The sequence below is a fragment of the Leuresthes tenuis genome, unplaced genomic scaffold (assembly GCF_036924035.1).
Source record: "Leuresthes tenuis unplaced genomic scaffold, fLeuTen1.0.hap1 SCAF_1, whole genome shotgun sequence".
In the NCBI taxonomy this organism is placed as follows: domain Eukaryota; kingdom Metazoa; phylum Chordata; class Actinopteri; order Atheriniformes; family Atherinopsidae; genus Leuresthes; species Leuresthes tenuis.
The window spans coordinates 5,692,603-5,719,140 of record NW_027325355.1 but is presented as its reverse complement, the minus strand read 5'-3'; the positions used below and the strand labels follow the sequence as shown (position 1 = coordinate 5,719,140).

At 42.6% G+C, this 26,538-nt stretch overlaps 2 protein-coding genes and 1 long non-coding RNA gene across 3 annotated transcripts in view; 1 reads left to right on the top strand and 2 right to left on the bottom strand.

Annotated features, from left to right (window-relative positions):
* The window catches only part of LOC140295535 (NLR family CARD domain-containing protein 3-like), a 173,162-nt gene that overhangs the window by 115,383 nt on the left and 31,241 nt on the right, over positions 1-26,538 (bottom strand). The gene's annotated exons all lie outside the window — the stretch shown is intronic.
* On the bottom strand, positions 1,886-8,134 carry LOC140315933 (uncharacterized). The gene is made up of 3 exons (XM_072393932.1): positions 7,896-8,134; positions 6,137-6,247; positions 1,886-4,127 (listed from the first exon to the last, which is right to left on the bottom strand). Exons 1-3 carry the CDS (start codon positions 7,959-7,961, stop codon positions 3,093-3,095), a joined length of 1,212 nt encoding a protein of 403 aa, XP_072250033.1. The 5' UTR covers positions 7,962-8,134; the 3' UTR covers positions 1,886-3,092.
* LOC140318390 (uncharacterized) lies at positions 7,539-24,778 on the top strand. The gene is made up of 4 exons (XR_011917895.1): positions 7,539-7,605; positions 9,982-10,140; positions 12,238-12,413; positions 22,041-24,778. It is a non-coding gene; the product is annotated as an uncharacterized lncRNA (long non-coding RNA).

Below are 26,538 nucleotides of genomic sequence, written 5' to 3'. Positions count from 1 at the left end.
GAGTTATTTTTGACCAGAATTTATCATTTGACACACATATAAAACTGGTTTCTAGGACTGCCTTCTTTCACCTTCGTAATATTGCTAAAATCAGGAACATCCTGTCTCAGGGTGATGCAGAGAAACTAGTCCATGCATTTGTTACTTCAAGATTGAACTACTGTAATTCCTTATTATTGGGCTGTCCCACATATTCTCTGAAAAGCCTCCAGCTGATCCAAAATGCTGCAGCCAGAGTTCTGATGAGAACTAACAGGAGAGATCATGTTTCTCCAGTTTTAGCTTCTCTTCATTGACTCCCTGTTAAATTCAGAATAGAATTTAAGATTCTTCTTCTCACATATAAAGCTCTTAATGACCGAGCTCCATCATATCTTAAAGATCTCATTGTAAGGTATTTTCCTAACAGAGCACTTCACTCCCAAACTGCAGGTTTACTTGTTGTTCCCAGAGTTTCTAAAAGTAGAATGGGAGGCAGAGCCTTCAGTTATCAGGCCCCTCTCTTGTGGAATAAGCTGCCAGTAAATGTCCGAGAAGCAGACACCCTTTCCACTTTTAAGATTTGGTTTAAAACTTTCCTTTTTGATAAAGCTTATAGTTAGGGATGGCTCAGGTAATCCTGAAACATCCCATAGTTAAGCTGCTATAGGCTTAGACTGCTGGGGGACCTCATCTGTCACACCTTTCCTCACTTTGCTCTCTTTTTCCCCCTGTTTAATTTCTCAATTGCTATTATGTACATGTGACATTATTGTGGTTATTAAGTTGTGTTTCCCTGTTTCAACAGGTATCCTTTGAATGGTGTTATGGTGTTTTTTCACCCTCTTCTGTCTTCTCAAACCCCAGCTGGTCGAGGCGGATGGCCACCCTTCCTGAGTCTGGTTCTGCCAGAGGTTTCTTCCTGTTAAAAGGGAGTCGTTCCTTTCCACAGTCGCCACAGGCACGCTCAGGACGGGAGATTAGACTGAAGACAAGTTTCAGTGCATTCTGTTGGTTTCCTTAGCTAGGATATTATTTTTTAATTGGCTCTACATGAATTAATTTGATCATTTTGAAATTAATTAATTGAATTCCAATTGGCTTGAATTGGACTATATTATTTAAGTGCCTTGAGATGACAATTGTTGAAATGACAATGCAGTCTTAACAAACCTTTAATAGGTCAAATCTACATGTGAGTTAAGAGCTAATATTGGACTCTTCTCTGGACTCTGGTCCAGCCAGCCAGGAGTACAGAAAGTTTGCAGGTTAGGGGTCAGCTTTAGTTTTCAGGCAGCTCAACTCTGCAGGCTTTTACCTCTTCTGAAGTCCAACAGCCGTATGAGAGCTCATGTTTCATGTCACACACTTGAATGCACCAGGGAGAAGATTTAGGTTAACATTTCAGAAGAAGATCATGATTTATAAATTTCAAGCGGAAACGTCCTTGTTCCCTCCCCAAACTGATCTGAAGGTGGGAGGATGTGTGAAACCATTGTGTGAGAGTAGAGGAGCTCTTAAGTGAAGATCAGCTGCAACAAAAGGAGGTGGAATTAGTTTTGTATCACAGCACAGACGGTGTTTCTGCTCTGAGAGTCACACAAAAGAAAAGGGTTAAACTGGACCTGGAAACCTTCTCTTGTTCGATCTGTCTGGATCTACTGAAGGATCCGGTGACTATTCCCTGTGGACACAGCTACTGCATGAACTGTATTAAAGGCTACTGGAATGGAAAGAATAAGAAGGGAATTCCCAGATGCCCTCATTGCAGGAAAACTTTCACACCGAGGCCTGTCCAGGAGAAAAGCACCATGTTAGCCGATTTAGTGGAGCAGCTGAAGAAGACTGGACTCCAAGCTGCTCCTGCTGATCTCTGCCATGCTGGACCTGAAGCTGTGGCCTGTGATTTCTGCTCTGGAAGAAAACTGAAAGCCATCAAGTCCTGTTTATTCTGTCTTTTCAAAGAAATCTCACTCAGCTCTGATCATTAATGAGAATATGATGAAGAAAGGATGATTTCATCCAAATTAATGAAAAGATTTTGTGGTGGGGCTGAGAACTGTTTAACTCTCATTGTTCTGTTCCACGTATTGTTTGAGGACCGTCACAGGTACAAGGGTCAAGGGTGCTGGAGAAGGCCTATCTATCTTATTTCAGCTTCTATCTAAACCTTGTTTCACTGAATGTCTCATGACCTTGTGTGGCATAAATAGCAATAGTATAATCTTTTTAACTCAGACAACTCTGTGTCAGTTTCCTGATATGTCATGCAGACTCCTTGCTGTGAAAATAAATGTTTTGTGTTAATTGTCTCTGAGTCATTTTGAGAGAATTTTCTTGACACCAACACAACAGACATTTGAAACAGTTTCACAGCTTGAAGTTGAGCCTTGTGCCCTTTTAGTGTTGGAACAGCCTTAACTTTCATCTTCAGTCATTAAACAGTTGTCTGGAAAGTACAGGGAACAACTCCAAAACTTTTTCAGACTGTTAAAGATTTCTGGGTCTTTGGGGAATATAAGTCCAACTTTCCCTCGTAACCAAACACACATTTTCTTAAAAAAATAGCTCATTAGCAAGAACATGAAAAGCATGAGAAATGTTGACATCTGACCTTCACTAAAATGCAGAACAATGAAATACAGATGAGTGGAAAGTTAGACTTCACATCAAACTGAAATTATATGTTGCTTCTACAGATGTTGTATGTTTACATAAATACCCACAGTTGGTGCAATGTGACTTTGTGAATTATAACTTTAAACAAAACAAATATGTATAGTATAAGAGAATAAAAGATGTCTCTAGTTTCAAACAGATTGTATATTGTTCTGTTCATCAACTCACAATTGTTGCCATGTTTGTCTTGAACGGTGGGAGATCTGTCCACAGTTAAAACAATGAAAACATATTTTAATTACTTTCAATCATTCTTCAAACATGTGCTACTCACAGAACATTCAGAGCAAAAGTCCTGACAAGAGAAAGGTGGTAATCCACACAAAAGATTTTTAATCTGAAGAAAGAAAAGGCTTCTGATTGGTAGTTCCTGTTGCTTCTCCTGGATGAATGTTTTCTTATCTGCCGTAAAATAGGTTGTTGATTTAAACCAATCATTTATCTGTGGGAGTACATTGGTGTCTCTTTAGACTAGATACTCGAGTGAAAGCTTCCCCACACTGACCACAGATATAAGGTTTCTTTTCTGTGTGGATACGTTGGTGTCTCTTAAGACTGGAAGATCTAGTGAAAGCTGCCCCACACTGACCACAGCTGTAAGGTTTCTCTCCTGTGTGAATACGTTGGTGTGTCTTAAGATGAGATAACCGAGTGAAAGCTGCCCCGCACTGACCACAGCTGTAAGGTTTCTCTCCTGTGTGAATACGTTGGTGTATCTTTAGGCTATATATTGTAGCGAAAGCTGCTCCACACTGACCACACCTGTAAGGTTTCTCTCCTGTGTGAATAAGTTGGTGTGTCTTAAGATGAGATAATTGAGTGAAAGCTGCTCCACACTGACCACAGCTGTATGGTTTCTCTCCTGTGTGAATACGTTGGTGTGTCTTTAGGCTATATATTATAGCGAAAGCGGCCCCACACTGATCACAGCTGTAAGGTTTCTCTCCTGTGTGAATACGTTGGTGTGTCTTTAGGCTAGATATTATAGCGAAAGCTGCTCCACACTGATCACAGCTGTAAGGTTTCTCTCCTGTGTGAATACGTTGGTGTGTCTTAAGATGAGAAGATGTAGTGAAAGCTGCTCCACACTGACCACAGCTGTATGGTTTCTCTCCTGTGTGAATACGTTGGTGTGTCTTAAGATGAGAAGATGTAGTGAAAGCTGCTCCACACTGGCCACAGCTGTATGGTTTCTCTCCTGTGTGAATACGTTGGTGTGTCTTTAGGTTATATATTATAGCGAAAGCTGCTCCACACTGATCACAGCTGTAAGGTTTCTCTCCTGTGTGAATACGTTGGTGTGTCTTAAGATGAGAAGATGTAGTGAAAGCTGCTCCACACTGACCACGGCTGTACGATTTCTTTCCAGTATGAAGCCTCTGATGATACCTCAGCTGTGATGATCTTTTGTAAACTTCCCCACAGTGCTTACAGCAGTGCCATCTGGATCCCTCTTGGGCTATACATTTCTGCAATGACAGAGAGGCAGAAGACTTAGATTCTGTTCAAAGTCTAAGTCAAAGTCAGCTTTACTGTGAATTCTGTAACACTGGAAAAAAGTAGATCACGTTTAACTTAAGGTTGCGTGTGACATGCATGACAGAAAATTGACAGCTGTCAACCTGTAACAAGCAGCTTGCGATCAGAGCGGTTACACACTCCTAAACATTAACACGGCTGAGGGAAAACGAGCCAAGACCCACTATGTTCAGCGGGGCAGCTTTCACTCAATTATCTCATTATGCCGCAATTATTGCTTCCTATTGCGTCAGTCACGTCCTTGTTAAACACAAGAAGCCATTCAAAGACGGCAAAATTGTGAAGGAAGCCTTTCTCGAGGCAGCGGTATGGGCCGCACTAGTGGGTTCATTGCACTGTGCAAAGAAAGTGAATCATTCTTGGATATCTTGAATGATCATTGTATAATTCACCAGCAAGCGTTGTGTGGAAAGATTTTAAATATGAAAGACGTGATGAATATTGCGATGAAGATTGTGTGTTCAGTTCAGGCCAGGAGTCTGCAGAGAAGGCTTTTCCGTGCTCACTTGGAGGAGAATGATGCTGAGCACACAGACCTGCTGCTTCACACGGATGTGAGGTGGTTAAGCAGAGGTAAATTTTTGGCCAGATTTATGGAGCTGTTCCCTGAAATCAAGGAGTTCCTGAAGTTTTCAAAACATGTGGATTACCATACCAAGCTAAATTGGCTTTTCGATTTATCTTTCCTCAATGATCTCACTGGTGAGCTCAATGAACTGAATTTAGTGCTGCAGGGCAAGGGTAAAGATGTGTTCAACATGATGAATTCAGTGAACAAGTTTAAAAGCAAGATACAGCTGATGTCAAGCAGGCTGCAGAGTGGTAACCTGCACAACTTCCCTCACATGCAAGCAGAAGTACAACGTTAAGGTAAAGGTGTGACACAGCTTGACAGTGCACATTATCAGGAGCATGTTCAGAGCATCTTGTCTGAGTTTGAGAGGCGTTTTACTGACTTTGGAGCCATCGAGCCTTTAACCAGCTGTTATCCATTTGGTACAAGTATTGATGTTGATGACATTGCTGCCAAAGTCAAATCACTTTTTTAGATCAACCTGGAGAGCATGTAGTGTTCTGGAAACTACTGGTGGAGGAGAAGTATCCCAGTCTCAGAAGATGTGCCTTGAACCTGACAGCTCTTTTTGGATCAACTTATTTGTGTGCGTGTGTGTGTGTGTTTGAGAGAGGGAGGGGTTTTGATGTGATGTGTAGTGGTTGTGTGACAACAAGAAAAAGTGTTGTGTGGTTAGTTACTGCAGGTTGGAAATGATGGGTGTGGGTTTGTGATATTGACACTGGACTGGTAGATCTCGGGTGGTTGCTGAACTTGAAAAGTAGATCTTAGGTCAAACAAGGTTGGGCACCCCTGGTTTAAATTAATAAAAGTAACAGTGGTGGTAATACATGACATTCTTTACACTAACCCTTTGTTCCAGCTTACAACCCATAGGTCTGCAGCCATTAAGCTCAACAGCCATCAGAGAAACACTGTTTTAACTCAACCTTTGTTTCTCTCTAAAATAACTCTTTACCCTGAGGTAGAGAGTTCTACAAACCTGTCATCAAACCATTAAAGACCCAGAAGTATTACCACCAGGTTTAATTCATGTAATTCAGATACTTTGAACACAAATAATGAAGATTAGCTCCTGAACCTCTCAAATCTGAAGACTGAGAGCCAGAAAACGTCCCACCACAACAATCTGCCCACCGATTTTCTTCAAGCAGATCATTCAGCCTGCAGCACATGTTCAGTCTAAGCACATCTGTATCTGCTGCTCAGAGCGAGGAGATGAAACCAGGAAACACTTTGCTGTTTTTAACAGAGAAAAACACTAACTTTGACACTTTCTCCACATTTGATGGAAAAGCAGAACGATCAGAGGATACACAGAGCTTTGACACTCTTCCTCGTGTCTTTAGCATCCTCCACACTGACCTGTAGCCCGGTGGAACCAGAGGATGAGCTGGCTCTGTTCCTAGTGGAGGGGTTTGGATCCTGGTTCTGCTGCTCCATCCTGGTCCTGGTCCTCCGACTGATGGACTCTGTCTGCAATTGTGAGTAAATACAATAAGATTCAGCTGTAGCGTGCCGAATGTTAAACCACACTAGGTCAAAGTTAAAAATATTTAAAATTCTGTTAAATTCAGAATAGAATTTAAGATTCTTCTCCTCACATATAAAGTTCTTAATGACCGAGCTCCATCATATCTTAAAATACGTCATTGTAAGATATTTTCCTAACAGAGCACCTTTCTCCCAAACTGCAGGTTTACTTGTTGTTCCCAGAGTTTCTCAAAGTAGAATGGGAGGTAGAGCCTTCAGTTATCAGGCCCCTCTCTTGTGGAATAAGCTGCCAGTAAATGTCCGGGAAGCAGACACCCTTTCCACTTTTAAGATTAGGCTTAAAACTTTCCTTTTTGATAAAGCTTATAGTTAGGGATGGCTCGGGTAATCCTGAAACATCCCATAGTTAAACTGCTACTGCTGGGAGACCTCATCTGTCACACCTTTCCTCTCTGGAATGCTGTGCAAAGTAAAAAAAATTGAGCAGTATGTAACATGAAGAGACCAAACCCCAGCTGGTCGAGGCAGGTGGCCACCCTTCCTGAGTCTGGTTCTGCCAGAGGTTTCTTCCTGTTAAAAGGGAGTCGTTTCTCTCCACAGTCGCCACATGTATGCTCAGGACGGGAGATTGGACTGAAGAGAAGTTTTGGTGCAATCCGTTGGTTTCCTTAGCTGGGATGTTGTTTTTGAATTGGCTCTATATGATTGAATTGGATTATTTCTAAATTAATTAATTGGATTTAATTGGCTTATGATTACAATGAATTTATCTCCAATCGTCTTGAATTGGACTATATTATTTAAGTGACTTGAGACGATATTTGTTGTAATTTAGCGCTATATAAATAAAACTAAATTTAATTCGTGGGAGTCGTGTTTATTTCCTGCCGTTTCCATAGCGGCGCGCCAGAGAAATTCATATTATATATGAATACAATACGGTGTGTGGCGGGAGTGCGTCACAAAAGACCGATAAACGTGACTGTCACGCTCAATGCTTGAGACCCTGGTTATGACTTCCGGACGAATCAGGCCTTAATTTAACATTCTTCACGAAAAAGTTGTCAAGAGTTCTTTTCAGTTTATCATCCGCGGCAATTTCCATTCTAAATCTGATGGGCCGAGGCCACTCACCTCTCTCTGTCTGACCGCAGCACACGCATTCAAACGTTGATACACACGTACACGAATATCTAAATCACGACCAATCAGAGGGAGGTCCCGCCCTTCACTATCTCTGATTGGTTTAGACCACGATATGGGCCTAATGTGTGTCTGTTATTGATCCAAAAAATAAGAAAAGAGTAAGAAAAAGGGCCAGAAGTCTGTTTCACACATAGGTAAAATGATAAAGCTCTATTGTATTTGTCCATCTGGCCGGCTTATTGATATCTATAGCTAAGGTTGTGTTTCTGGTATTGTGCACTGCTTATAGTACGGTCTGTAGAGTATTAGCATTAGCAGGACATGCTAAATATGAATAGCAGCCAGGTTATTTTAACGGTTTCACTCTCTGGTGCTTGTTCTGGCTGCCAGTGTCCAAGTGCAGGAATCAAACCAATGATTTATAGCACTTTGAAGACAATTCTGCAAATGTTTGACCGCTACATGTATTCTTTTCTGGTCTTACCTGCGTGCAGCTTCCTGTAGCGATGTTCGCAGATGTGCTGAGGCTTCGAAACGTGTATGTAAACATAGACGTATATGTCTATGGCTGTGTCAAAAATCACTCCCTAACCACGATATAGTTCATTGTATAGGGACCACGCCATTTTGTAGTGGTGTCCGAATGTTAAGGGATTTTTTATGCTCACTATATAATGCACTCAATGTATCCCACAATTCAACGCGAAATGTAGTGAGCATCCGATGGCAGTGTTGCCAGGTGGGAAATGTAGTATGATCATACCAGAGACATAGAATTGTCGTATTTTGAAGAAAACTATCCGTCATAACCAAAATAACAAGTCTAGTGATGCGCTAATTTCACTCTAGTGTAGAACAGCGTCTAACAGACACTCACGGCTGAGCATCAGCAGCCCCACAGTTGCTTTAGTAAATGTCCCCGTAAACAATGACGACTGGGACCTAATGAGCCAAATGAGCTCATGAGGCCTGAAGGCCACCTACTGTTAGGAACTTCTGAGGCAAACGCATGCACGTCACTCGTAGCTCACATAGAAAAGCACGATTGGCTTGAAACTTGTCTCATGTAAATGCAAATGCCTTCAGTGTTCACAAAAAAATCCAACAGACAGTTGCGACAGGCTGATAACAACCACACATTTACAGAATGGTCAAATTATCGTATTTTTGGGGGGATTGTTGATCGTACACAGGGCAAAATTTCCTACAAATACGACAATTATCGTACACCTAGCAACACTGTCCGATGGTCTCCAACCGGAGCAAGATATCCCATAATGCATTGCCAAAAATTTTCTGGGCTGCTAGTAAGGGATGGCAGACAGACGCTGAATGAATGTTTAAACTTTAGGAATAGATATGGTTGCAGGTTTATCTAGAAAATTGACATAGGTCGTTTAATAAGTAAAGCTTAATTCGCCATTTATTAATGATGTCTAGTACAGTGTGTGAATAAAAGCTGAGTGAATCTGACTACTCAGACACAACTGGATTACTCAGTTTGTCCAATATTGTGAGACTGTAAATAAAGGAGCTGCCTAAGGTTCAGGAAGTTTCGCACGTAGGGATTGTAGTTTGACGAAGGGTAGTTTATTGTTCAGAGAATTAAAAAATATATATTACTCTAATTAAAAAGGCAGTAAAAAGCAGGCTAACACTTCTTGCTAGTCTTACAAGAGCAGCACGTCTTCTCCCTTCACTCTCTCTCGCAATTCCAATTCTTCTCCGTATCATCATAGATTGAATAATTATAGTTATAAGAAACACGACCAGATTGATGGAAGACGGCATTTCGATAGAGCTACCAGAGTTTTCTAGATAACAGTATGTTGTTTTTTTCCTAGTGAATTTTCCACTCTGTAACTTGCTGTTACTAAAGAGCCAAGATAATAAAATATAAAAATATGCTTAGATAGAAAACAAAATACGAAAATAAAAATTACATGACAGTAATCAAAAGCCTCTAATTTAACAAAAATGCAATTGTAAACAGACAAAATTGCGTGAGACGACATTAATGTAACGTTTTCATTGTGCAACAGCGATGACTTAATTACCGGCGCCGAGATGGTGTCCGAAAGATTTCTCTGTTGAGCTCACTATAGAGTGCACTACATTTATTTTCCTATATAGGGAGTAGGGGGTAGGACATGAGTGAATGATTTCGTGTGTAAGTACTTCTTCTTATTATTATTTGATTTTTAATGGCAGCTGGCATCCTTGATGTTGCATATGCCGCCATCTACTGGACTAAAATTCTTTCTAGTTATTCTTTTCTATATTATTTTAATTATTCCAGTTGACACCAGGAATCTTATGATTATTTTCCTCCCTTCTTTATTCTACTATAACTTTCAGATTATATTCTCTTATTCCTGTGTTCTGCAGCTCTATTTTCATTCTTTCCCTCTCCCTTCCATATCTAGGATGCTATCATCACATGTTCACTGTCTCCCTCTGCCCACAGCTACACTGCCCAGTTGGATGTTTCCCCATTATCTTAAGTGTATTATTCAGTTTACTATGTCATATTCTTATCCTGCTCATAATTACTTCTGTGTGAGTACCAGAGGGGGCGGCTTGCTTCATTGAGTGGAGGAGCTGAAATTGATGACGTTCCCCGGGCGTACTACGTGACACCTGCTTCTGGTGTAGTGCCGAAAAGAGACTGCTTACCAAAAAACAAGTGCCCCCGACGGGAACGCACATCAGCGCATCAGTTCAGAGAAGTAAGCGTTGGTCTACTCGTAGATATAATATATACGGGTCAGCTACCAGCATGGAGAGAAATGTTTTTTACTGTGCAATGTCAAAATGTCCTGTAGCCCAAGTGAAGAGGCTACTGAAAAAGAACGACGCAGATAAAAAAAAAAGTTAAATATTTTTATGAAGAGTAGGAAATGAAAGCAGAAAGAATGTAGATAGTTTTAATGTCACATTAGATGGCAATCATATGACACAATGAGAAATCAGCAAGTGTTATCAGAGGTGGGTAATAACGACTTATATTTACTGAAGTAACTTTTTGGATAACTTGTACTTTTAAGAGTATAATTATGAATACAATAATGCAGTATATATAGAACTGTAACTAACGGTTTGCCTTTACATTCTGTGTAACATTCTCTGTGTTTACTAGATGCATGTACAGTGAATTTGGTCAATATCACTCCTTGCAGTAAAGACTTATAGGGACGGACATAGAGTGCAGTCAGTTTTCAGCAGGAGAAGCCCTGCTGAAAAGTCACCCATGTCCGTCAAGCGAGTTAAGATAAAGATAATCTTCGTTGTAATTATCCTCCCTGTGAGTGTCTTTAGTTTTTTTTTTTTTTAGATAAACCCTTTTTTTACATACCTTCCTTGAGTTGTGGGTTTTGAGTCCTCATCCATCAAAGGTCGTTACACTTTGCAGCTCAAACATAAAAAAAAATGGTAAAAGCTGCAAAGCTGCAGCATCATCTCGAAATGATCACAACAAGGTAAAAAGGTGTGAGCAGAAGTAAAAGGAATATGAACTCCAATAGAATCCAGGTCAGAAAGGTGATCTTTAGTTTGGCTTTAAAAGCATTAACATCTTCTGTTCCACAGACGTGGTTGAGCTGTAAAAAATCTTCTTCCATTCATGTTTTAATAGCAGAGATACAATTTATAAGATAACCTACAGGCCCGGGGACATGTAAAGCTGGGTGTTATCAGCCTAATTATGGAAATAATGGAAAGCATATAAAGATCAAAAGGTGTTGGACCTAAAACTGAACCTGATTTTTTTTTTCTATAGCTTTATTTTAAACCCCATAAGAACAAGCATGGGATACAACAACAACCACAGATGATTATTATGGCTGAACAAACCGACAGAGATAGCAGGACGGATGTAATTAGTCCACTCCATCGGCCAAACCATCTCTCCAACATGTCCGTGAAGGGGTCATTGATCCCTGAGTTCGCTATCAGTTCTGCCGAGAGTGATGTGAGACCCTCCAGGGCCTTGGAAAAAGTTCCGAACATTTTACAGACTCCCCCTTTTTCTGCTAACAACATATCCAAAGCCATCCGATTTTGCCATGCCATAAGTGATGTTGGACCTAATTGTTCAGCAATACCTTTAACAGCATCCCTAGTGTAGTTTACAAAGCGCTGTTGGTTGTAATAGATGTAATTTATCCAATCAACATTCTTATTTTTTGTTGCCCACCAGAAAAGAAAAGATTCAAACCCTGAAGCTATTTGGTTTCTAGCTTTAAACTCATCCGGAACTCCCCTAGGAACCCCAATGCTGTCCAAGTACACTCTATTGTCAAATGAACCCCCAGGCACAGTTGAACGCTTTAGACGTCCGTTGGAAAAATGATATAGTTATACTATGACAGAAGAGTCCCTCCATCTTTTCCTCTTCTATGATTCAAGCAAAAGTGTTTTGACTCTTGTACTAGTCTTTCCCATAATATTAACTGGTGAGAAATGCCTTTTTCCCATAACATTGAATGCTCCTTCCCATAACAAGGAATGGGGAGAGAAGCACCTTTTCCCATAACATTGAATGTTCCTTCCCATAATAATGAATGGTGAGAAAAGCGCCTTTTCTCATAACATTGTGTGATCAGCAAGCATAAACAACATAAATAGCTGGAGCACCATTTTGTCGGGGAGACAACTCTGAGCGATCTTCCCGACAGGTTGTGTGGATTTGTGCGGACTTGTCTCTTTCCAGCAAGAAATAAATGTTTTGTGTTAATCGTATCCAGCGACTCTGAGCCTAATTTTGAGAGAATTTTTCTGACATAATGGTCCTTCGAGCCGGATTCTAACTCCTTTCCACCTTCCAGAATCGGAGCTGAAACCGTGCACGGGGGAGTCCAGGATTCCTAACTGAAGTCCTCTCAGCAGAGTTTCTGATAGAGGCCGGCTGCCACTGGCTGGAGGAAAGGTGAAAGGATCTATTTTTGAATCAGTGGACAGACTCGCTGGATTCTTCGTTGTTTAACTTACCAGTGGATTTATGGTAAGGAACCCTTTGTGTTACTATTGTTGGTGAGAAATAGTGTGATTATTAGGGAAAATTTTGATTAATTAACTAACAATTGGTGGAAACTGGAGGCCTTTAAATAAATTGGGGCGTTGCTATTTTCCTAAGAATATTACTATTTCGACTCCCTATGATGAACAAAAAATTTGGACCTCGTGATCCCTTGCCCGGATATGGGACACCGGGGCCTTCCCCCGGAGCCAGGCCCGGGGGTGGGGCCCGGCAGCGGGCGCCTGGTGGCCGGGCCTGTGCCCATGGGGCTCGGTCGGGCATAGCCCGAAATGATGACGTGGGTCCCCCTTCCGACGGGCTCACCACCCGTGGGAGGGGCCAAGGGGGTCGGGTGCTATGTGAGCTGGGTAGCAGCCGAAGGCGGAGGCCTTGGCGGTCTGATCCTCGGCTACTGAAGCTAGCTCTTGGGACGTGGAATGTCACCTCTCTGTTGGGGAAGGAGCCGGAGCTGGTGCGCGAGGCTGAGTGGTTCCGGCTAGATATAGTCGGACTCACCTCGACGCACGGCTTGGGCTCTGGAACCAGTCCTCTTGAGAGGGGTTGGACTCTCTTCCACTCTGGAGTTGCCCATGGTGAGAGGCGCAGAGCAGGTGTGGGCATACTTATTGCCCCCCGGCTGTGTGCCAGTACATTGGGGTTTACCCCAGTGAACGAGAGGGTAGCCTCCCTCCGCCTTCGGGTGGGGGGACGAATCCTGACTGTTGTTTGTGCCTATGCGCCAAACAGCAGTTCAGAGTACCCACCCTTTTTGGAGTCTCTGGGGGAGGCACTGGAGAATGCTCCTACCGGAGACTCCCTCGTTCTGCTGGGGGACTTCAATGCTCACGTGGGCAATGACAGTGAGACCTGGAGGGGTGTGATTGGGAGGAACGGCCCCCCCGATCTGAATCAGAGTAGTGTTATGTTGTTGGACTTCTGTGCCAGTCATGGACTGTCCATAACGAACACCATGTTCAGGCATAAGGGTGTCCATATGTGCACTTGGCACAAGGACACCCTTTGCCGCAGTTCGATGATCGACTTTGAGGTTGTATCATCGGACTTGCGGCCGTATGTCCTGGACACTCGGGTGAAGAGAGGGGCGGAGCTGTCAACTGATCACCACCTGGTGGTGAGTTGGCTCCGCTGGTGGGGGAGGATGCCAATCAGACTTGGCAGGCCCAAACGTATTGTGAGGGTCTGCTGGGAGCGTTTGTCAGAATCCCCCGTCAGAAGGAGCTTTAACTCCCACCTCCGGCAGAGCTTCAACCATATCCCGGGGGAGGTGGGGGACATTGAGTCCGAATGGGCCATGTTCCGTGACTCCATTGCCGAGGCAGCTGATCGGAGTTGTGGCCGTAAGGTGGTCGGTGCCTGTCGTGGCGGCAACCCTCGAACCTGCTGGTGGACACCAGTGGTGAGGGAAGCCGTCAAGCTGAAGAAGGAGTCCTATCGGGCCTTTTTGGCCAGTGGGACCCTGGAAGCAGCTGATAGGTACCGACAGGCCAGACGGGCCGCGGCTTCGGCGGTTGCTGAGGCAAAAACTCGGGCCTGGGAGGAGTTCGGTGAGACCATGGAGAACGATTTCCGGACGGCCTCGAAGAGATTCTGGTCCACCATCCAGCGTCTCAGGGGGGGGGGAGCGGCTCAGAGTCAACACTGTTTACAGTGGGGACGGGGCTTTGCTGACCTCAACTAGGGATGTTGTGAGTCGGTGGGGGGAGTACTTCGAGGAACTCCTCAATCCTACCGACACGTGCTCGGAAGAGGCAGAGTCGGAGAGCTCGGAGACGGGGCCTCCCATTTCTGGGGGTGAGGTTGCCGAGGTGGTCAAAAAGCTCCTCGGTGGCAAGGCCCCGGGGGTGGATGAGGTCCGTCCTGAGTTTCTCAAGGCTCTGGATGTTGTAGGGCTGTCTTGGCTGACACGCCTCTGCAGCATCGCGTGGACATCGGGGACAGTGCCTCTTGACTGGCAGATTGGGGTGGTGGTCCCCCTCTTTAAAAAGGGGGACCGGAGGGTGTGTTCCAACTATAGGGGTATCACACTCCTCAGCCTCCCTGGTAAGGTCTATTCGGGGGTATTGGAGAGGAGGATCCGTCGGATAATCGAGCCTCGGATTCAGGAGATGCAGTGTGGCTTTCGTCCTGGCCGTGGAACAGTGGACCAGCTCTATACCCTCGGCAGGATCCTGGAGGGTGCATGGGAGTTCGCCCAACCAGTCTACATGTGTTTTGTGGACTTGGAGAAAGCGTTCGACCGTGTCCCTCGTGGAGTCCTGTGGGGGGTGCTCCGGGAATATGGAGTGCCGGACCCCTTGATAGGGGCCGTTCGGTCTCTGTATGACCGGTGCCAGAGTTTGGTCCGCATTGCCGGCAGTAAGTCGGATAAGTTTCCGGTGAGAGTTGGACTCCGTCAGGGCTGCCCTTTGTCACTGATTCTGTGCCTAACTTTTATGGACAGAATTTCTAGGCGGAGCCAGGGCGTTGAGGGTGTCCGATTTGGCGACCTCAGAATCGGGTCTCTGCTTCTTGCAGATAATGTGGTTCTGTTAGCGTCGTCAGGCCGTGACCTTCAGCTCTCACTGGAGCGATTCGCAGCCGAGTGTGAAGCGGCTGGGATGAGAATCAGCACCTCCAAATCCGAGACTATGGTTCTCAGCCGGAAAAGGGTGGAATGCTCTCTCCGGGTCGGGAATGAGATCCTTCCCCAAGTGGAGGAGTTCAAGTATCTCGGGGTCTTGTTCACGAGTGAGGGACGAATGGAGCGGGAGATTGACGGGCGGATCGGTGCGGCGTCTGCAGTATTGCGGGCTCTGCACCGACCTGTCGTTGTGAAGAGGGAGCTGAGCCAGAAGGCGAAGCTCTCTACTTACTGGTCAATCTACGTTCCCATCCTCACCTATGGTCACGAGTTGTGGGTAGTGACCGAAAGAACAAGATCGCGAATACAAGCGACCGAAATGGGTTTCCTCCGCAGGGTGTCTGGGCTCTCCCTTAGAGATAGGGTGAGAAGCTCACTCATCCGGGAGGGGCTCGGAGTAGAACCGCTGCTCCTCCGCATTGAGAGGAGTCAGATGAGGTGGCTCGGGCATCTGGTTAGGATGCCCCCTGGGCGCCTCCCTGGGGAGGTGTTGCGGGCACGTCCCACTGGGTGGAGACCCCGGGGGAGACCCAGGACACGTTGGAGAGACTATGTCTCTCGGCTGGCCTGGGAACGCCTCGGGGTCCCCCCGGAAGAGCTGGAGGAAGTGGCCGGGGACAGAGACGTCTGGGTTTCTCTGCTCAAGCTGCTGCCCCCGCGACCCGACCCCCGGATAAGCGGCAGATGATGGATGGATATTACTATTTCAAATGCAACCTAGTAAAGAAGCCTTTTAACTTTAACTGTGTATAAGTTATGTTGGAACACTCACAATTGAAGCAGTCAGAAAAAGTTAGCCTTTTAACTGGTAACCGTGTGTGGGTTGTGTTGGATTAACCCATAAAAGAAGCAGTCAGAAAAGGTCAGCCTTTTAACTGGTAACTGTGTATAGGATTAACCCATAGAAACCTAATAGCAGTCAGAAAAGGTCAGCCTTTTAACTGGTAACTGTGTGTAAATTGTGCTGGATTAACCCATAAAAGAAGCAGTCAGAAAAGGTCAGCTTTTTAACTGTTAACTGTGTATAGGATTAACCCATGAAAACATAATAGCAGTCAGAAAAGGTGAGGCAAAGGAAATAAGCCTTTTAACTGTTAACTGTGTGTAAATTGTGCTGGTTTAACCCATAGTAGAAGCAGTCAGCAAAGGTGGATCAAAGAAAAAGCCTTTAGTACTGTAAGTAGCCTTTTAGCTGGTACTGTAAAAGCAGTCAGGAAAGGTGAAAGGTCTATGTGTGTTTTATTAAACCAGGATAGCAGAAGCAGTCAGCAAAGGTCAGTCCATAGTCTGTGTGAGAAGACTACAGGAATAAATAACTCCGCGCCGCGCGTTAGAAACAGAATCTTTCTTAAGAGAGTTTGCGATGAAATATCGCAAGAATTAAATCCATTTTAGTTTTGTTTGTGTCATACGTCTGATTGTTTGTTTGTTGAACGTCTGGTTGTTAAAACATTTGTTTGCTAAATGGGCTGGTTGTTGAATTGTTGCCCCCCATCTATGGTTATTTGTTAAATTGTTTGTCAAATTGTTTGTTAAAGTCTTTGCTGCAGTGTTGTTTTATTTGCTATGTATGTATGGGAGTAAAACAGCTGTGTGTGTGTGTTGTTGCTGATGGTAAAGGGCCTGTTTTTTTTGTTAAATTGTTTGTTTCATTGTTGAATTGTTGCTTTGTGACAGAATTGTTTGTTTTGCTAAGAGGGCTGGTTGCTGAATTATTTGTTTGTTAAATTGTTGTTTTTTCCTTCTTTGCTGCAGTGTTGGTTTATTTGCTATGTCTGTATAAGAGTGAAACAGCTGCTGGTGTGTGATGTTGCTGATGGTGACGACAGAAAAATGTATTACTGACTAACTGAGTTGAAGTAAACATTGGAGTCTGGTTGTTGCTCGTGACATAACGACAGAAGTAGTGTTTCATTCAGTAGTACTCAAAATAACTCCACTGAAAATTGATTAGCTGCAAGAGTACAGTATGGGAAATAACTGTTTTAAAGCTAACCGGAAGTTAAGTGGCAGTGCTAAAATCATGTTTCAGAAAAACCCCGAAAATATTAAATATTTAGACAGATGGGAGAAAATTTGGGTTTGAAGAGAATTTCAACGTTGAAAAGTGCGCAGAATTAATAAAAGATATAGAGAGAGCAGGCCGTAGAAATAAAAATAAAAATAAAAAGAACGGTCTCGTGCAGGCCAAGGCCTGGCTCACTGAGGCACAGAGGAGAAAATCAGAGAGAGAAAAAAGGAGATAGATAAGCAACAAAAAGAGGTGTTTACGCTGATAGATGAAGAGGATGTAAATACAGTTTATAAGAGTAGACATCCGGAACTCAACTCGATAGCGAAAAGTCCACCAGCTTATAGTATCTCGGGAGCTACCAGTGGGTTGTCACCCCAACCTAGCTCCCCACCTTTGGAACCTTTGTATCCAGAGGGGGAGTTAAAAAAGATCATTAAGAGAGATAAGACACAAGTAACTAGGTCAGGGAAAAATTTTAGTTCTGCATGGAAGGTGTACCGTGATCCAGCTAGCCAGGACGTTGAGAATTTGCCCATGATCCAAGTACCTAATCCGAGAGAGGGGGAGGAGGAAAGTGAATTCATGTACGTTTACCGACCATGGACAGCTGAGGATGTAAGAAAAGCAACGGAGGACATTCCACACCCAAAAGTAAATGTTAAGGGGTTTAAAGGTAGCCTAAAGAATCTGTATGAGAGCTACAGGTTGAATGGTTTGGAGTTGGAAAAAGCAGTGAGAAATGTGATGAGAGCGGATTGGTGTGTGATCCGTGGTGATTGGAGTGCCCTTAATACTCATGGAGCAGTTTTGCAGTATCAGTCAAGAGATCTAGCCGACAGATTTGAAGCTTTACTGAAACGAACTGAAACTAAATATACAAAACGGGCTGATTGGAACCAAATTAACCATTGTGTGCAGAAGGAATGGGAAGATGTTGATCTATATAATCATAGACTAAAAGAGGTGTTTGAATTCCACAGTGGACTGAGTCCGCCAGAAAATGGGGATGTTGACTCTCCTTATGAACAACAGTTGAAGACTGCAGGAGCAAGGATGAGGTTGGGAGTCAATTATGACTAGATAAAGAGAAAACAACTCCAGCTGTAACCAGGATGGAGGAAGTGTTGAACCTGGAGGGAATCGAACTAATGTTACAGTATGATGTCAAACCTGAGATTACACTGAATGTTTTAGGGGCGGAGGTGACTTTTCTATGCGACACAGGTGCAACACGAACTGTAATTCACCCTGATGACATTCCTGGAGTTGAGAAATCCAACGAAATTATTTGGGTCAAATCAGCAAATGGTAAGAGCCATCCTGAGCGTTTATCAAAACTCTTAACAGTAAAAGATGCACGGACTGGAGTGAGTGCTGATTGTCAAGTTGTCTTGTCCACTCTGTGTCCCTGTAATTTGCTTTGAAGAGACATACTTCATGCATTGAAACTAGGGATAGTTCCAGAAGAAAAAGGGTTAACCGTTGTCCGAATGAAGCATTCGCGAGACCACCTTCATACTGGTATAGTTTGGATCTTGTTTCTACAGGCCCCAGTTCTATCGCGCTTCCACTCCTTAAAAAAGCAAAAGAACACGTCTCAGGAGAGCTCACCCTCAGGTCACCAGAGGAATTACACTGCACTATGTATTTCAAATACACTCAAGGGCCTGACAGAAAGTATGAGAAACAATTCTTCAAAGAAAAACAGACCATGTTAAAATTGAAACACTTATACTGGAATAAAGAGGGTTGTTGCGCAGCTAGTTGTTCACTCTCCCCCAGCATGAGAAAGGTTTTAAGATCATGTAATGCATCTCATGTGTCACTCTTCAAATCCACAGACGACCACTGGAGGCGTTTAGGTGTGTTTGTGACTGCATGTGAAGAAGCCTCAGATTGGGAGGAAGTAAAACCAGGAATAGAATATTCCGAGATATTGGATGCATATACTACTCCATTAAATTGGACCACACACGCAAAACCAAATGTGCACCTAGAAGGACAGATATGGCAACAAAAAAGCAGATTCTGATCCATTTTCACACTCACTGAAAGTGAAGAAGCAGAAATAAAAGGGGTACCAGAACACTTGTGGTCGAAGGGAGCAGCAGACGTGGGACTAATAAAAAATGTCGAACCCGTCTGTATAACTCCTCTTTCTTCTTTCAGGCCACATCAAAGACAATATCCACTTAAACCTGAGGCTGAGGAAGGAATAGGTCCAATTTTGGAAGCTTCTCTTAAATCAGGTTTTATAGTGGAATGTCCTGACTCTCCATGTAACACTCCATTGTTTCCTGTGAAAAAGGCTCCTCCCTCCACTGGTTGGAGGATGGTGCAGGATCTGCAGGCAGTTAATAAAGCTGTTGTGCCACGGGCCCCCACAGTACCGGATCCAAATACTCTGTTAAATGATTTGTGACCGAGGAATAAGTACTTCACTGTTGTTGATATAAGTAATGCTTTCTTTTCTGTACCTGTGCACCCAGATAGTCAATTTTGGTTTGCTTTCACTTACAGAATGAAAAGATACACTTATACCAGACTTCCACAAGGATATTGTGAATCACCAACAATATTCTCTCAAGCAATGTCAGCTAACCTAGCCAAATTCAATCCTCCAAATGGCAGCCAAGTGTTGTTATATGTGGATGACATTTTATTGGCTTCACCGACAGAACAAGACTGCAAAATAGACACACTAGCGCTTTTGCAATTCTTGGCGGAACAGGGTCACAAAGTCAGTAAAAACAAATTACAACTGTGGGAAACTACTGTAAAATACTTGGGCTACGATCTCTCACAAGAAGGCAGACATTTAGATGAAGCGAGAAAGACAGCAATCTTGCAAGCACCAAAACCAAAAAAAAAAGACAAATGATGTCCTTTCTGGGAGTTATTAATTTTTGCAGGAGTTGGATATCGAACTATGCATTCATTACAGCCCCCTTATCTGCCTTAATCTATGACACCCCCTTGGCTGCCACAGATTCTTTAGTATGGACACCAGAAGCAGACGAGGCATTTTTAAAAATAAAACAACTGTTAGTCAGTTCATCTGTGCTAGGATTACCAGATTACTCAAAACCCTTTGTCTAAACAGTGGATTGCAAAGAGGGATATATGACATCAGTGTTAACTCAAGCACATGGGGGAAAATCCAGACCAATTGCCTACTACTCTTCCCGATTGGATGCAGTGGCCAGAGCACTGCCACCTTGTGTTCAAGCAGTGGTAGCTGCCTCGATGGCAGTGCTCTCATCAGCAGCCATTGTGTTATTTCACCCACTAACACTTAAAGTACCTCATGCTGTGGCTGTAATATTATTGCAGAACAAAATCTCGTATCTATCCCCCTCCCGACATCTCTCCTGCATGACTGTTCTCCTTTCACAGCCACACCTCACTGTGGAACGATGTACTACACTTAATCCATCCACATTGATGCCTACTTCACAGGATGGGGAGCCACATGATTGTATAGCAGAAATATCTATCAGTGTTTTGCCCAGACCGGATTTGACTGATACTCCCTATGAAAATGCAGAAATAACTATGTTTGTAGATGGTTCCAGCAAGAAGAATACTGATGGAACAAATGCTACAGGTTTTGCTGTAGTAACTGAAACTGAAACTCTCTTAAAGCAACCACTACCGAAGAAATTCTCTGCTCAAGCAGCCGAATTAGTAGCTTTAACGGAAGCTTGCAAATTAGGAAATGGTAAGGTTGTGAATATCTACACTGACAGTCAATATGCTTTCTCAACAGTTCATGTTTTTGCACAACAATGGAAAAACAGGGGAATGACAACTTCTACTGGAAAAGCTATAAATCATAAAAATTAGATTTTAGCATTATTAGATGCTATCCTGCTTCCTACTAAAGTAGCAGTATGTAAATGCACTGCGCATACTAAAAACACGGATTATGTTTCAAAAGGTAATAGAAAGGCAGATGAAGAAGCAAGAAAAGCTGCTCAGCTGCCTACAGAGAACCTCCTCCTGTTCTCGAAAGAAGAAACTGATACAGGAATAAACCATCAAGTGTTATGTGATATGCAAAAAAACGCCCCAACACTGGAAAAACAGAAATGGCTAAATAAAGGTGCCATTTACAACACACAATCAAACTTATATGAGTGACCTGAAAGGAAGCCCATACTGCCAAAAGGCTTATTTAGATGTGCTGCAATAGTGAGTCATGGACCATGTCATGTCTCTGCAGGAGGGATGGCTGCAACAATAAACAAAGTCTTTAGCGCGTATGGCTTCATTAATTATTCAAAGAATTTTTGTCTAATGTGTCTAATCTGTGCAAAACACAATCCACAGGGCAATCTAAGACCAAGAAGAGGACAATTCCCAAAACCAACGTACCCTTTTCAACACATTTGTATGGATTTCATTGAACTAAATAAATGTAAAGGGAAACGATTCTGCTTGGTGATAATCGATGTTTTTTCCAAGTGGGTTGAAGTATTTCCATGTACACAGGCAGATGCACTCTCAGTAGCAAAAGCATTGGTAAAAGAAATAATTCCTAGATTTGGAATTCCTGAAAAAAACTATAGTGATAATGGGACACATTTTGTAAACAATATCATCTCTCTAATGGCAAAGAACTTACAAATAGATCTCAGAAACCACTGTGCATATCATCCACAGTCAGCAGGTTTGGTGGAGAGGCACAATAGAATAATTAAATCAAGACTGAAGAAAATCATGGAAGAAACTAAAAAGAACTGGGTTTACTGTTTACCACTAGTAGTCCTAAACATGCATGTAACTCCAACGAATACAGGATTAACTCCATTTGAAATTATGTATGGCAGACCATTTTTACTCCCACAATTAAAACCATTCTCCAGACATGACGAAGAAAGAGAAGAAACTCTAGCAGATTACATGGTGAAAATGTTAACAAGCAGAGAGATCTCTTCTGTCAATTCTGTTCCAGGTGAACCTGTGGAGGAAGCGCTGAAGACAGTAAAACCCGGTGACTGGATCCTCATCAAAGTGATAAAGAAAAAGAACTGGTCAACTCCAAGGTGGGAAGGGCCATATCAGGTATTACTTACAACACCCACAGCAGCTAAAATAGCAGAAAGGACTTCCTGGATTCACTTATCCCATTGCAAACTAATAAGGCCACAGCTTTTAGAAGAAGGGAAAAATTTGTTACCCACCACAGTTCTCTGAGGCATAAGTCTGACTACAAAGGGGAATTCTCTCAACAGGAGGGGGATCGTCTCAACCTCAGTGAAGAAAACAACGGCTAAAACGGGAACATAGGGTGTGGCTAAAATAGACAGGGGAAATGGACAGGCAGCGGCCGTGGCATCCATTCAGATTAGAGGGATTATGTGGATTAAGAGGAACCAGCTGTGTACTTTTAGTCATTGCTCTTACTTTGGTACTCCCGATTATTTGGAATGAAAAACAAATAAATGGAACTAGGGACAAAGTGTTATATGAAAATACCACTGTTCTGCCTCCCACCTTCTTCACACAGATGATCCAGAGAGAGACAAGGTCCATGAGATTCAACAGAGAAATTGTCAACCTGTTTTTTGTTGCAGGAATGGACGGAGTGGCTGAGATTGATTTCTGCTCGGTTATTAACTGTAAGGACAACCAGAAAGCCCATGTATTCTCTGAAAATTACATTTGTGAAACCTATGCAGGTACCAGATTTCCAGGGGATCGCCGATGTAACAGTTGGAATTTTGTAATAACGAATAGTGGACCACATCTTTGGAATTATAAACCCCAAAAAGCATCAACCGGCCCGGACCCCCTTTCTGATCGTTTATCCATCATTAAGGGGCAGTTTGATCCAAACTGTAAGATTGACGAATGCAATCCACTCATTATAACTTTAAAAAGACCCAAACCGAGTGACACAGGTGTTAGGCTCACATGAAAAAGGGTTTGATCGGAAACTTTATGATTACGGTAACAGATAATGAAAAAAAAACTCACAAGAACAAATCCTACAAATATGCAAACATCTTCAGTAATACACCACCCCCTGAGCGCCATATCAAATATCTCACTGATCTAACTTACGAGGACAAATTGGCCTTGGAAACAGATTATGGAGTATCGTAATGAATGGCTTGAATGGATGGTGTATACAGCACGACAAAACAATCGATCTAATTGCATTGCATGTGCTAAAGCCAGACCATACTTGGGAACTGTACCATTTCACTTAGGCGATCATCATCAATCTGACCCCACTAGTTTACAATGTGTATTACAATTGTATAATGAATCTTTTGTACCAATCACAAAGCAATGTAAAACTATCTCTTTGTTGTTCCCAGCAGTTAAGAAAAGAGATGTACCACCCTTAGCGTTGGTTTATAAGGGTAATTATACATGTTTCATTCACAGGGGTACAAGTAAGGATGTGGGTACACTCATGTCAGATTATTGTCAAGAATCCATCAATGTCACTCAGGACGCAGGTAACTACCCAGCATCTTGGTTTCGGAACCAGACTTCCATGAGAGCAGACCTCTGGTGGCTGTGTGGGGATAGGAAACTGAGGCCAGTCCTTCCGCCCAATTGGCAAGGCAGTTGTGCAGTGGCCCAACTACTGATGCCTTTCCATCTGTTAGCCTTGGAGGATTTCAAGGCAGTGAGTAAGAATCTCTCTGCAGAGGGACTGGGACGGAGACGTCTAATACGTTCAACTGCGCCTGGGGGTTCATTTGACAACAGAGTGTACTTGGACAGCATTGGGGTCCCTAGGGGGGTTCCGGATGAGTTCAAAGCTAGAAACCAAATAGCTTCAGGATTTGAATCTTTTCTTTTCTGGTGGGCAACAATAAATAAGAATGTCGATTGGATAAATTACATCTATTACAACCAACAGCGCTTTGTAAACTACACTAGGGACGCTCTTAAAGGTATTGCTGAGCAATTAGGTCCAACATCACTTATGGCATGGCAAAATCGGATGGCTTTGGATATGTTGTTAGCAGAGAAAGGGGGTGTATGTAAAATGTTTGGAACCATTTGTTGCACCTTCATTCCTAACAATACTTCTCCAGATGGAAGCATCACCAAGGCCCTAGAGGGTCTCACATCACTCTCGGCAGAACTGATAGCGAACTCAGGGATCAACGACCCCTTCACGGACATGATGGAGAAATGGTTTGGCCGATGGAGTGGACTAATTACATCCGTCCTGCTATCTCTGTCGGTTTGTTCAGCCATAATAATCATCTGTGGTTGTTGTTGTATTCCTTGCTTGAGACTACTGTCGCAGAAGCTGATTGAAACCGCTCTTACCCGCGTGATGTATCAGCAGATACAAGATAAAGAAAATGAGGATGAAGAACAACGCGAAGATAACGTTTAAAGGACAATGCACCTTGCATGGCCCCGAGTGAATTCTCAATTATTTGTTTAATGAAAATCTTTTTGAAGTGTTAAACGATGATGTCGAAGATGTACAGGGCTATGCAAAGGAGACAGGGAAAAGAGGTGGTAAAGACCTCTTCCGGGAAGTGAAGTGCTAGTAACCTCTCCTTCCAAGATTCTTAACTGTTCAAGACCAAGCCGGACTGATTTTCCGCCAGAAGCAGACGATTGCAGTTTTGGTGACGGAACTGCACTGAATAAACAGCATTGTATTAATTTTTGTTATGTTATTCATATTTCCATTTTTATTATTCCATTTTATTAATTGTGTTACTAATTTTTGTTATGTTATTCATATTTCCATTTTTATTATTCCATTGTATTAATTTTGTTATGTTTTTCATATTTCATATTTCCATTTTTATTCATTAATGATTTAGTCATAGTTTTATTCATTAATAATTTAGTCATAGTTTTATTGATTTTTGTCCTTATTGCCATCTATTTTTGTTATTATTCCATTGTATTAATTTTGTTATGTTTTTCATATTTCCATTTTTATTATTCCATTGTATTAATTTTTGTTATGTTTTTCATATTTCCATATTTCATATTTCAATTTTCCCATATTTCATATTTCCATTTTTATTCATTAATCATTTAGTCATAGTTTTATTGATTTTTGTATTATCCTTATTGCCATGTATTTTTGGTTGTGTATCCGTTTTGTGTTTGCTGGTCACACCTAGATCCATCACCATTCATTGAAATTAACGGTTCGGAGTGCGACCTTTGATACTGAGTGAGTGACTAAGCGGTCAGTGGCCAAGGAGAGAATGGGACCATAGGAGAATTTTCCTGTAAATAAAGCAAATGGGTTTTTCGCTCCTATGCACTGCGAACGGTAGAAATACATTCAATGTTAATTGTACGGGGTGCAGGGTTTTTGGAGTTTTAATACTTCATAGCATAAACAGGAGGGAATGTTGGAAAAATTATATAGTTATACTATGACAGAAGAGTCCCTCCATCTTTTCCTCTTCTATGATTCAAGCAAAAGTGTTTTGACTCTTGTACTAGTCTTTCCCATAGTATTAACTGTAGAGAAATGCCTTTTCCCATAACATTGAATGTTCCTTCCCATAACAAGGAATGGGGAGAGAAGCACCTTTTCCCATAACATTGAATGTTCCTTCCCATAATAATGAATGGTGAGAAAAGCGCCTTTTCTCATAACATTGTGTGATCAGCAAGCATAAACAACATAAATAGCTGGAGCACCATTTTGTCGGGAAGACAACTCTGAGCCATCTTCCCGACAGGTTGTGTGGATTTGTGCGGACTTGTCTCTTTCTTGCAAGAAATAAATGTTTTGTGTTAATCGTATCCAGCGACTCTGAGCCTAATTTTGAGAGAATTTTTCTAACATTGTGTAAATGCCAGAAGGTGAGTCTAATAACGTTATCCTGTCTACGTTGGATGCTAATATTGTGTTAGCTTGTATTGTTTAGCTGTGCATAAGCTAATGCAATCTTATGGTGGTGTTTTGTTAAAGCTAATAAGCCAAGTCTGTATACCTCGTGTGAAGGGACTTTTTTTTTTTTTTTTTTTTTTTTTCTCCTTCTCCTGTTCAGCATTATGGCAGCAGAATTGTAGTCTGAATACCTTTGATGCCAAACAGATTTGCTTTGCCAAGGGAAGTTTTATAAATGTAAAGCTCCCCTTGATGCCCATTTATTTATTTCTGTTGACAATATATGACATGTAATAGAACTGAACCGGACCGGGGGACAAGGAAAGAAGAAGAGGAAAGAAGAGGAAACAGAACAAAAATAGAAACAAAAACCAGACAACCAGCTGCTACACCTGTAAAAAACAAAACAGACAACAATCCATGGCCTCTGAGGGGAATCCAGCCTTAGCGCCACCAGGAGCACTTGAAAGCAGACAAGCAGAGAAAAAACAAACACACAAACAAACAAAAACAAGCACAAGAAGCGGTAATCGCATACAACACAGCTGTGGATATAGATGACCTGAGACGACATGATAATACATCAACTGCTTAGCGACCATGCTAC